The sequence below is a fragment of the Xylocopa sonorina genome, chromosome 13 (genome assembly GCF_050948175.1).
Source record: "Xylocopa sonorina isolate GNS202 chromosome 13, iyXylSono1_principal, whole genome shotgun sequence".
Lineage (NCBI taxonomy): Eukaryota > Metazoa > Arthropoda > Insecta > Hymenoptera > Apidae > Xylocopa > Xylocopa sonorina.
Window position 1 is genome coordinate 3,222,240 of NC_135205.1, and position 13,036 is coordinate 3,235,275.

The 13,036-nt window shown below is 32.0% G+C and overlaps 2 protein-coding genes across 2 annotated transcripts; one reads left to right on the plus strand and one right to left on the minus strand.

Moving 5' to 3' along the window:
* Nucleotides 1-800: 800 nt before the first annotated feature.
* On the plus strand, nt 801-2,001 carry LOC143430233 (uncharacterized). Its single transcript, XM_076906303.1, has 2 exons — nt 801-951; nt 1,475-2,001. Exons 1-2 carry the CDS (start codon nt 808-810, stop codon nt 1,667-1,669), a joined length of 339 nt encoding a protein of 112 aa, XP_076762418.1. The 5' UTR covers nt 801-807; the 3' UTR covers nt 1,670-2,001.
* Nucleotides 2,002-4,936: 2,935 nt separating this feature from the next.
* Nucleotides 4,937-12,907, minus strand: Htk (AT-rich interaction domain hat-trick). Its single transcript, XM_076906246.1, has 7 exons — nt 12,681-12,907; nt 11,482-11,918; nt 11,151-11,396; nt 10,474-10,678; nt 5,958-10,386; nt 5,624-5,764; nt 4,937-5,418 (listed from the first exon to the last, which is right to left on the minus strand). The coding sequence occupies exons 1-7, from the start codon at nt 12,684-12,686 to the stop codon at nt 5,375-5,377; spliced, it is 5,508 nt and encodes a 1,835-aa protein (XP_076762361.1). The 5' UTR covers nt 12,687-12,907; the 3' UTR covers nt 4,937-5,374.
* Nucleotides 12,908-13,036: the final 129 nt, after the last annotated feature.

A 13,036-nucleotide genomic window follows, 5' to 3' on the forward strand; every position in this document is an offset into this window, starting at 1 on the left:
AAATTATGTTTAATGAAACATATAAGTATATATTAAACAGTCATTATGATAAAAGTCTGTATACATTATACACATATGATTTATAAAAAATATTAAATAACAAATATATTACTTTTTCAGATGTCTACCGTAAATCCAGTAATAAATAGTAAAAACTATTACATACGAAGGACATTTACTAAATAACTCCAGAATTATATACCTATATATATATCTGTATAACAAAAACTTAATACGAAGTCGTGAAAATAAATTAAATTAGCTTCGTATTTAACTTTATGTATGTCAATTAAAGAAATACCGTTTTCATATATTTTAATACTGAAAAACCATCAATTTTAACAATAAATTCATTAGGTCCATAAACATTTGTTAATTTAAAATTATAACCTTTAAATTTTCATTGCATACTGTGCTTAATTATTGAAATATTAGACATTTGTGAACTATTACTTTTAATCCATAAGTATAATGACATATTCTCCATATATTTTCAAATTTCGTATAATTTGAAACAGTCAGCTTTACAGGGTACATGTATTATATTTAATACTACTAAGAAAAAAAAATGGTACTTATATAAGTAACATTATATGTACGGTCCTGATAAAAGTAGTGGAGTACAGTGCTGGTAGCGCCAGTTGTTCAGAACTATGATAAACAAACTTAATCTTGAAGGGAACACAACATCTTGTACAATTTAATAGAAAAGTAATTTTCGTGTAAAGTTAGTAACGTGTGTGTCGAGACATAAGATATCGATAAGTGTCACATACGAAAAAGAATAAATTTTAGTAAACAGCTGAAATGGGCAGCACGGATAAAGCTGTAATCACGGGATTTATATGCAGACTTTGCAGTAAGATGAACCGTTTCGTGATCCACATATACGGCGAAGAGGGTGAGAGAATGAAGCTTGCTGAAAAAATAAATGCTTATCTTCCAATCACGGTAAAATCATCATTTGCTTTTATACTTTTTGAAGTTACTCATACCAATACTGTTTTCAATTAAATTTTCATATGTTGTATTGTATCTAACGTATGACTGATTCAGTTTTCATCCTGGTTACATTTTCTGTTTTTTTACGTGTATTTTTAAAGTATATTTATGTGTATGTGTCAATTACTCGAGTTTGTTTTAGTTAACACGACAAATTTAGTTATTATAATTTTATAATTGCACTATATCGAATAACGCTCCAAAAAAAATGATTTTATTTCAAATTTATGAAATGTTATAACTACAGGTATCGTTCTTATATATTAATTGTGAAGAAATACATCAGTATTTGTTTCAAAAGGCTTTTATGCACATAAACAAAATTTTGAAAATTTATTTATACATTATACACATACATTGATATATCTATCTGATATTTAGATATACATGTGTATCTTATGTTGCAATAAGAGTACTAACGAACATTTATATTTAGTTTGAAAACATAAAACTATATCCTTTTGTTATCTAGATAAACATCTATGATCCATTACCTAAAACGGCATGTCTCCATTGTATTGGACGGTTAGAAGCTCATCATGAATTAATGGAACAATTCTTGTCAGCTAAACGAAGGTTAACCACCCAGAATAAATCATCAACAGTTGCATCAACTTCCACACAAACTGTTGATACTGCACCAACGTCTAGCCCACCTCCATGTTAACACATAGAATTGAAAGTAGATTTTCTCGCTCAATATTACTAAACATTTTCTCTATCCTTATTGTATTGTTATTTTAGTAATTTATTACTAGGAAAATGTAAAACTGTTAAACGAAAATTCATATATGCAATCAATTGATTTGGCAGTTAAAAGAGTATTTGTTTAATTTACTCTCAACATTTTATGAGAAATATTCATCTTTAAACATCTTATACTAAATATTTTTTAATGTACAAATCTCATTTATTGTATAAAACTTTTTTATTTTTTATGCCAGTTGTTACAGCCATTTTTTATTGGTACCATAACAAAATATACAAATAATTATTAGTTGTTTATATTTTTCATATACTCAAAAAAATTGAAATATTTATCTTTTTTTCTTGACTGATAATAAATAACAATAAAGTTATATATATTTGTATAAGAAATACTTCAGATAATGTTAAAATTACTGAACTTATATTTTATTTTATGTATCTGTATTGTTTTCATTAGACAATATTTTTAAACGTTTTTTAACGATCTTATCTTAAATAGTATTGTTCCTTTCATGGATCTATACTACTGGTGTACAAAGATAAATAGATAGATATATAAAATTAATTTCTTAGAGCATACTAAGTAATATCACATAATTAATTGAATGTAGAATTAAGGTAACAAATTTTAGTTAACAAAGTTATAATTAGTGTTACATATATTAAATACAGAAAATTATCAGTACTACTGTACATTGAACTGATCATGTTTTCTCTGTTATGGATTATCAGTAATTAAAATGTCATAACAGCTATATATAATAAATATATGTATATGGTAAAAATTATAAGAATCATTGCATAATTGTATTGTGTTAACATATATTATTGTGCAGAGTTTAACAAAAATGTCAATATCCACTTTTAAGTTGCAATATAATAAATAATTTATAAAAATTATTAAATATAAAACTTTTAAATATTTTAATTACAGTATTTTTTCGTATTTTAAAAACCAAAAATCTTTTTATAAGAATAACGCAAGGGTGAATAATACCACTACAGTTTGTTAAGATAAGATTTATTTCTTAACAATATTCGCTAACACAATTAAATGTTATGTGGAACAATATTACTCGTTGGCGACACAATCCACATTGTGCTTACTATATGTATTATCTCACATGTAATTCATGATTTACAGGGAGAAAATTTGTTTTTAGAAGACAAGGATGCGTTCGTCACTCAAAGATTATTGTTGTATGATTTTGAAAATTCTAATATTGTTTAAAAATATTACATTCTTCATCCCGTTTTTTTAGTTTATATGTCATTCTTATCTCATAAGAAAAGACAATATAAATTCATTGTGTCTGTGATCACAAAATATGTATATAATAATTTAGTCAGCATCTTCAAACCAATATAATAGAATTTTTTTTTAAATAAATATATTTACAACGCAAGTACGAAATGCATATACAATAATAAACGTAATGCTAACTCATAATAAGATGCACATTATTATGCATCCTGAACAACATTGTATTCACACAATACTTTATTTATCTTTCAAATGTATAGTAGTACTACATGTAAAAATAATACTATGAAAAAACAAAGTATAACTTTCTATCTGTATTTCAATTTAAAGTATATATATATATATATATATACTTTACGAAGTGTAACTATTATACTGTAAAATTTACAGCGCTTACACGAGGCATTGTGCAATAAATATATTTATAACAAAAAGTAATATTATGTTAATATTTTCAACATTATTATTTATGATTCTGTTGTTATAATTACTTTGCAATTTATTAAAAATTGAACTGTACAGTTCTATGCATGTTTTACAATGCTTCTACTTAGGTTCACATTATTAATTTTAATAGCGAAAATTATTAGTTAATAAAATATCTTTATATTCGCCCTTACAGGATATTTTAACATATTAAATAGTATGAAATATAAATAAAATATTCAATTGTTTTTCATTTTAGCAGAATTTTTTTAGCAGAAAGTATTTGTATGTATCTAAGTTTTGTGTATTATTGGATTGTTTAGTAATGAGTGTCGATGCAGATCTCCTTGCCTTCTTAAGACAAATATATAGCATGTGCTACTGCAAGATTTCTGAAACCATTATACAATAATATGCGCAGCTATATCTGTGTGCGATAAACAACTACTAAAACCTGACTTATGAGTGTCTTCAACACACGCAATGTAAAATATGTACAAAGATTTATGGAGCCCAACTCCTAAATTTCTTTCATCTTTCCCCCAATCAGTGTACGATCATGTTGTCTAATATCATAAAACACGTCGACAACTGATTTTTTTATAAAAAATATATAATATATATCTATATAAAATTTCATTCTCTTCTTAGCCAACATGTCTTCGTACAAATTTAATTCCATTCAGGGGCATTTGATTTCGTTTTTTCTGCAACTTGTTTCTTAAATTTAATTTTTTTTTTTTTTGCTTTGTTACTTAGTACCTGGGGTACCGCGACGCCCAAATAGAAATATAAATGCATCTTTGACCAATTTACGATATATGACGATGACCGTCTAATACCTATCTGATGATTAAAGCACAATGGCAGCAATTTTTCAGATATAATGCAAAAGACTGTGAATTGATGAATCCTGTGTTGAGCTGCATTCATGACAATTGCATAATTGATGTTCCAATTCTATGCATTTTGTCAAGAAATTTTATTTGAAGTACGAATATGACTGCTTAATTACAACAAACTTTTTAATGTTTCGTACTTTAAAACAACTATAATACGATGTTTTATTCATATAAATTATGTACATAAATTGAAGTAATCTTTTTATTTCAGAAGTTAAAAATTGTGCTATATTTCACATGCATATCAATGTACAATCATTCGTTCATTTCGCAAATTGTTTACGTACAAACGAACATTGCTTCAAATAGTGATTATGTTCTTACTACTTTAAAATTCACATTTAAATTGCAACATTTCCACTTTTACACTTTAAATAAAAAAATTTCGATCTTAAGAATTCTAAGATCCTATTTACGTACATACCTATATTGCAAACCACTATTAACATCACTACTTCTAATATGTACAAATTTTCTATCCTAAGAAATATATGGTGGTTGTTGCACTTGACATCTTCATTTTTTATCGTCTTGAAAACAGCTCAACCGCCAACGATGCTATAAGCTAGTACTCGAAAACGGAAATGACAGACGGCTTAGACAATTATTTGTTCCCAAGATGTCTTTACAATAACACACTATTCGGTAACATTTTTCTCAGCCTTTTCTTTAAAAAGAAGAGTGAACGATGAAAATGATCATTCAAGTTCGATAATTTGTACTTTGCATTCTGAGCAGGTGAAAATGACAAATCGAAGATACAAATTTTTAACTGTGTCACATTACGTTCATGAAAAAACAATGTACAACACAAAGCATGTATGAATATATTTTCATTTTCTGGTAAGTGCTCTTCCTTTATATATACTAAAATCTTATGTCTATATCTACAATTTATATTAGTAGGGAAAAAGTTACCTAAGCGATGTTAGGTAGGTAAAAATTGTCATGAAATCTCTGCTGTAATCGCAGGGGTATTGTATAGTGATATACTATTCTATCGTCCCTTTTGGAGTTGTATAAAAGTTTTTTTCCGTGCAGATTAAGTGAATTAGGATGTCAAGGCAGCTCATCACGAACAAGCCTGTTGCATTTCTGCTTTAGCCGCTTTTATAGCTGAAAGCAGATTAAATTTATTCCTTATACATGACAAATTTTGTACATAAATTTCTGTGACATTTAACATTTTAAGCATCAGGGAATTATCCGCGAATTGTTAATAACGATGCTTGGTATTCAAGAGGTAAATAAGGGAAGAGCCATTATAGTGGTATGCTTGGTACTTAAAGGATACATTTAATTGTAGGAATAAAATATTTACCCTCCCGTTCTCTCCTTCTTAATTTTTTTCTGCGTCTTTCAATAGCGGCAAGTTCAACCTTCACAGCATTGTACGTTTTACGTAATTCAGCTAATTTTTGCTGCAAAACAGCTATCCTTTGACTTCCATCCAATTCCGGATCTAAAACGAATACAGAAAAATCAATTTTTTTTTTTTCATTTGATACTGTACAAGGTATATCATATAACTATTGCCATGAATTTTTGAGAAACTGTGACGATCAAATAATGAAATGAAAACTAAAAATGCCAAAAAAATCCTAGCAAGTTATGTGATACACCATATGTATATAATAATTCTTTCAATTTCTTACCTAATTCCACATAGAAATTGTATTTTGTCGGTCGAGGTGATCTCGACGAGTAATTGCTAAGATCGGGAACACTAGGAATATTCGTGTGATTTAGATTTGGAGTCGAATTAACTGCACCCAAGTTCGAACCTTCACTTGTATCATCACTATCGCTTCCAGCACCATGTCTACCATGTCTACTACTATGTCTACCAGTTTTTTTGGTAGTAGTTTTTTCACATTCTGAGTGCTTTCTACTTCTTTTACGTTTTTTAGGAGATTGTGTCTCTTCGATAGAGCGTTTTGCTGGTGGTTTTAATATCCTATCCGCAGAATTCCCTTCAACATTTGGTAACGTATCATCCTCACTGAATCCCGGACCTTTACCGCCGCTCTCGTTATCCGCTTCAGAACTATCACGATTATGTTTCATATTATCTTCGGATGTTGGCGATGATCCACCCGTTCTTTCTTCTCTCGGAGATCCAGAAATATTGGAGATACTCGAGTCAGGTGTTGTCGGAGGTGTATTATCCATTACAGGTGCTGCTTCATTGCTTTCCCTTCTTTGTGCAGGCATCAGTGCGGGCAAATGTTGATGATGAGATTGTTGTCGCACATTTAGAGAAGGATTTTGTTGAACTGACAAAGAAACCGGTACAGATGTTTCTGCAGTTTTCGGCAGTGCCATGCTAAGAGTAGCAACAGTACTGCTGGTTGTACTTTGCCCGGTTGTAGGTGCACTTGCGAAAGGCATCTCCATTAATACTATACTACTTTCTGTAGTTTTAACTTTTGGAGGAGAACAGGATGGACCAGCATTTATTTGCTCTATACTTTCGATAACAGGCGCTGGCGAACCTGGTATTTCCTCTTCACATAATAAAGAGTTAATTGTCTCCCCTTCCTCGTCTGTTTTCGTAACAGGTGCAGTCTCGATTTTAAATTCAGTAAGACACTCCTGTTGTTGGTGTTTTTGCGGTTGCATTAATTTTTGTGTTTGTAATTTTGAATATCTTTCCTGTGTATCTTGAAGCCTGTCTAGTTCTGCTCTCAATTTAATATCAAAATTCGATGGAGTTTTTATGTCTTGCGACTCTTCATTATCAATTACTAGTCTCTGCTCGGAATCACTACTATCTGCAGAGTCTATTACTTCTTGACTGATTATTTTCTTACGTTTGTCTTTTTCTTTTTCCTTTAGATCATGTTCTTTAAATTCATCTTCCAGTTTTTTCGACTTCTCATTATCTACATGCTTCCATTCCTCGTCTTCACTTTCTTGCACCTTTTTATGTTCTACTTTTGTTTCAACAAACTTTTTCACTTCTACTTCTTTTTTCAATTTTATTTCTTCATCCTTTGGTTTAATCACCATGCGTATTATCTCTTTACACTGATCCTCGTTATTTATCACAGTTCCTTCTTCATCTCGTTTTTTATTTTCAGTCTCAATTTTAGACCCATGCTGATCTTCTTTATTCTTTTGTATAACTATAGTATCCAATTTCTTAGGAATTTCTTTTGAGGGTTTCCATACAATTTCTGGAGTTTCATCTTTCTTTTTAACGTCTTTAGTTTTGTTACGGAATGCCATTGCAGCTGAAAGTTTTTCTTCTATTGTAGATGTGGCTGGAAGTCTTGCACTAATTGGTGCTGGTGCAGTGATTGGTGATGGAACAGACGCAACGTCTAATACTTTTGGATCCAATGGTTTTAATTCTGGAGATTGTCTATGTGATGGAGATTTTATATTTTGCTTCTGTTCACTGGCTGTATCAGATTTACTTAAAATTGGTGATGTTAAATCTTCTCTTATCGATTCGATCGGTGTGTCCTCTTTACTTGATTCCAATGAATCATTTATATCATTAGAAGAAAACATTTCCTGTGAATATGTAAATAGGTTTTCTTGTTCTGCTTCTGATACTTCCGATATTATTAAACGATCTTCTGAGTCGTCGTGAGTAGCATCGTCATCCCCAGGTAAATCGTTAAACAAAAGATCTATACCATTGCTGATCTTGCCTGTATCTTCAATAATAGGTGCAGGTTTCACTTGATTAAATGACGGTGACTCGCAAAGTTTATCAAAAGCTTCTTCACATGTTGCTAATGATGTGGATTGTATTGTTTTATGAGATGATAGATTTTCTGTCACATCCTCAACTTTCTTGCCAAATAATTTTTTCACTTTTTTTCGCGAATCGTTGTCTGTATCCGGTTTAGCTTCTTTTATAACTGGTGATACGACCATTTTTTGTTTTTTCTTAGGACTTTTCGGTTCATCATCGAATACCCTCTTTTTAACTTTGTCTTTCTCCCCGCTTGTATCCCGTTTATTTCGTACTTCAAATTCAAATGGTTCTGGCTCTTTAAATTCATATATATCCTCTGTATTGTCAACTACTTTAGGTTCAGGTGTTGTTTCTAATTTCGATGGTTCCAAACTTTTTTCCAGTTTCGGCGAAATTAAAACAACAGTTTCCTTTTCTTCCATTTTTATTTCATCTTCTGGATCTGGTTCAACTCTAACAAGTTCTAATTTCACCGCTTTGTCAAAACCTTTCAATTCAGATCTTATTTGATTTAAATCGAAATCTCGACCTTTGGGTTGTTCTTCGTCACTGTCCGGTTCAGATTTTATACCTTGAGATTTACTAATTGTTCTTCTTAAACGTCTACCTCTACGTGGCTCCTCCAGATTATCTTTATCTTCTTCACCCTCGCTTGTCTCATCTGGTTTTATTCTATCTTCTGTTCTGTATCTCGTTTCTCTGCGTTTTCTTTCATCTGTGGTCTTCGATTTGATTCTTGTTTGTTCAGATTCGGTAGTGTCCGAATCATACGCCTCGCTTTCTTCAGTCTCTGACGGAACTATATCTGCATGTCCAGACGTTCTTCTAGTGCGTCTTCGATGTTCTATACTAGATGCATCATTGTTTCGTGTCCGCGTTTGACGATTATTTGCCGGTGTTGCTGGACTTTTAGTTCTGGAACTGGAACTCGTAACAGATAATGGCGTTGTAGATCTTGCTGGTTGAGACATCTCTTTATCCTTCTCTTTTTCTTCTTTCTTCACCTCTTTCGTCGAAGTGGATGAAATGACTGATGTTGTGGGTACCACACTTTGAGCTCGGCGACGACTTTGAGATGTGCTTGAATTAGTATTAGAAACAAGTTTCGAAGATTTATTTATATTATTCGATAAATTCGTACTGGGAGTTTGAGGTCGCGACGTAGCTTTAATTCGTTTTACCCTACCTTGAGCTTGCGTAAAATTCTGTGCTATTCTCGATGGTTTAATCCATTCGTCATATCTCGTATTCCATCCAGTATAATGCACCAGATACATTGGTTCTGTACCTTCCTTTTCCATGTCGATAACCTTCGCCTCATAAGTGACTTTAGATTCATGAGTAGGTCCATAATATACCTTTAGTCTGTCCCCTAGTTCTACAGGTCCTTTGTAACAAGGAGCTGAATCTATTAACTGGTCGTCTGTACGTGATTTTTCTGCTTCGTATTCTTTCCGTTTCCTCCCCCGCTTTTTCAATTCTTCGTCTATTAAACGTCTTTGTTTCGATAAATTTTTTCTTTCCGATTCTCTCGATGGTGTACGCGTTTCCCTATTTTCAGAAGACATTTTACCTTTTACAGTGTCATCCTTGGATTTAGATCTTGTTTTAGCAGCATCGTCCTCTTTCATTTTATCGTCTTTTTTCTCTTGTTTTTTAGGCTCATTTTTCTTTTTCTCTATTACCTTTTTCTTTGAGTCTTCTTTACTTTTAGATTTACCTCTATTTGGTAACGATAATGAAATTTTTTGTGATTTTTCACTGCTAGACGAAGACTCTCCCTCACCCTCAACATTTACATCACTTTCTTGTCCACTACCGCTTTCTTCAAATTCATCCTTCTTCTTTATCTTTATGATTTCTTCTTCTTTCACTGGTTCTTTTTTAACTTCTTTTTTTTCTTTCTTTTCCTCTTCAATAATTTTCTTGTCTTCTTCTTCTTTTTCGTTTTTAATGACCGATACCTGTGGCGGAATAGGTGTATTTCTGTCTTTATCTCTAATCAGACTTCTACCTGGACGTTGTTTGCGTATAGAACCCCTTGGATGATTTACCATTGTACAACCTAATTTTCTATAAAAATCTTCAAACGAGTGTAAGAATTTTTTATAGGCCTGTTTAACCAAATTGTGCGTAGACGGTGAATTTTGCATTGTAAAGCTCAGGCGACGTGTTATTAATTTCCATTGATTTTGATTTGTTACACGATTATAACCACCCAATTTGTAAACAGCTCGAAATAATCTATATAAATCTATATCTTCAGAACCAATCATTGGACAATTGTTGATAGGTGTACCGCGATCATCCATAAATTTATATAATTGTGCCACAAAGTGATCCTTCTCCTCACGCGGTTCATCATCAGAACTCTGCAAATTAAAATAAATTACTTTTACAACAAATGAAGATGACAAATTAAATTTACCAATAATTGAAATTTATAAACAAAATCTTACATCAGAATCAAGTTCTCCATCAGAATCACTATTTCCACTTGATATAGAATGTCCAAAAAGAGAATCTCTATCCCAATGGGGAGGTAACTCATTCTTTTCTAAAAATAGCAATGCCTTTTCTACTGCAACCTTCAATGTGCTATTCTCAACTTTGTTGACAAGCTCTTTTGTGAATTCAGTGGCTTCTTTCTTTGGAACTGTATAACTGAATAAGTAAAAAGCAAAATATAGTAATGTAATGGAAAATAATTAAACGAATACTAATATGTTATTACTTTCTGGAAAAATATTATAATACATATTTAATTGAAATTATAACAATGTAAAAATATATATAAAAACTAAAATACAATGAACTAAATAAATTCTATAGATATAGTGAGTGCGTATATGATATATATGTATATGTATATATATACACACACATAATAAAACTATATATATACACACACATATATATTATTTCAACAAAATTAATAGATTTCTGTTTCAATACTAAAGAATAACCAATTATTATAATCTTCTTTGTTTACTTTTTATATTATATGTAGTTTTAGTACAACCTATTAATTGTTCATATTTTATTTATAAATTTATCACAAACAGATAGACACAAACTTGTTACATGTATAATGTTCCACAAAATCTGCTTAAACACAAACACAAATTGAACTTACTATCGAGCATCCTTAAATGAGCGCACAAGATAGTCATCTCTCACTCGAATTCTCACTGTATCTTGAGCAGTTGGTGCAACCACTAATCCAGGGAACCAATTATCTTTCTTCTTTTTATCCCCAAGTTCCACACATACAACTCGTCCAATTTCAGGTTCTGTCTCCATTCCTTCTTTACCTGTCCCACTAGAACCTGAATCACGAGTTCCTCGTGTAGGACTATCTTCATCATCACTACTCTCATCTCTATAACAACAATTATGGTTGCGGATATCAACGCATATTAATTCAGAATACTGTAACTATAAAAATCCCATTTCACTGCACTCACTGCGCTTGTCTAGACCTACGTCCTCTTCTTCCTCCAATTACTGGATTACCAAAATGTTCCGGATGCGTCAAAGGAAGTTGGTCCAAAGTTTCACTCTCTGCAAAATGTCGTCCGCTCTTCAGACAAAGTGCAGTTCTTCTTAATGTCGTAATATCTCCATCGTCAAAAACTACAGTATACTGACTGCAGTCTTGAATTTTAGTGATAGTGGCCTCCACAAATTCTTTTCTATCCCCATGTCTAGCTTCAACAGACGCGCCTACCCTCAAGGTTCCTTTTATCTGATCATCAGCTACTGTCGCGGTACCTAAACCTTGTTTATAAGTCACTCTGCATTTTACTGATCTTACTACTTTCCGAATTTTTGCTTCACAGAAGGCACCCTTGTATTTAGCACTAACCTCCGTACCCACTGATAGGTACGGTGGATCGTCTCCCTGTAACAAGCAACATCTACGCTTAATGTCTATTTTTTTATCTACAACTTTCACTTCTAACATACTTTTGTATAATCATCATACATTACACTCACTCCTTGGTCAAAATATATATATATATACACGTACAAACAAAATTTTAATCTTATGTTACATACATATTATCCTAATAAAACATTATAAAAATAATAGAATAACGTTCACACAAAATTACAGATATTTATTATTTTTTTATTTCATCTTTTAATTCTTGTCAGGATGTGTCTCACTAGCGTTTAGTATCATCTACGTTAACTTAATCGCAAGTAACGAGAAAACCGTGTAATAACGGACAGAAAGTGGCATGAAAACGTTAACTGCCTCATATGATGAGCTATTGTTTATGTAGGCGATCATGCCTCGCAGGTACAGAGGATTTTTTGTAATCGCAAATGTCCTACTCATAAACAAGTACTTTCGCACGAGAAAATTTCGTTGAAATTAAAACTCATACTTTGACATCTTAACCACGTTTTCAAAACGGAGTCCACTACGTTCGTGACAGCCTGTCGATTTCTCAGACATCGGGTAATAGTTGTAACCTCGAAGGTACTTTAGGCGAGACATTCGTCCGAAGTAACGACCTGCGAAAGCGTTGTAACTACATAACAAAAGCACGGATTTTACTTTCTCGATGCACACGGCAGGAAAAAAAGGAACTCAACTATACAATCTTTGCGCACTTGTTTCTACGTCAACTTTGCCTCCCGCCTGTTTCCTTACCAGCATCTTCTAGCGCTCCACGATCTCCATATAAATAATCTTAATACACTGGCACATACGTGACATTAAAATCGAATTTACATTATATTGTTGAAATAGTAATAACCACACACAAGAAATATCACGTAGACACAGAAGTTGACCCCCTTCGCGAAACCAACACTTCACGGCCCGAATACGTACAAGCTCCTGTTCCCTGCCCATTTCCACCCCGACGCAACTTGTCAGCTAGCCACTCGATTCCTATTGGACGATGCCTTTGCACTCTCTGAAAACAACCGAGCAAAGATACGAAATTAAAAATATCACCTCCTCGTTAAGTTATCCCCGATTTTCGCGTACACGTATTCCCGAAA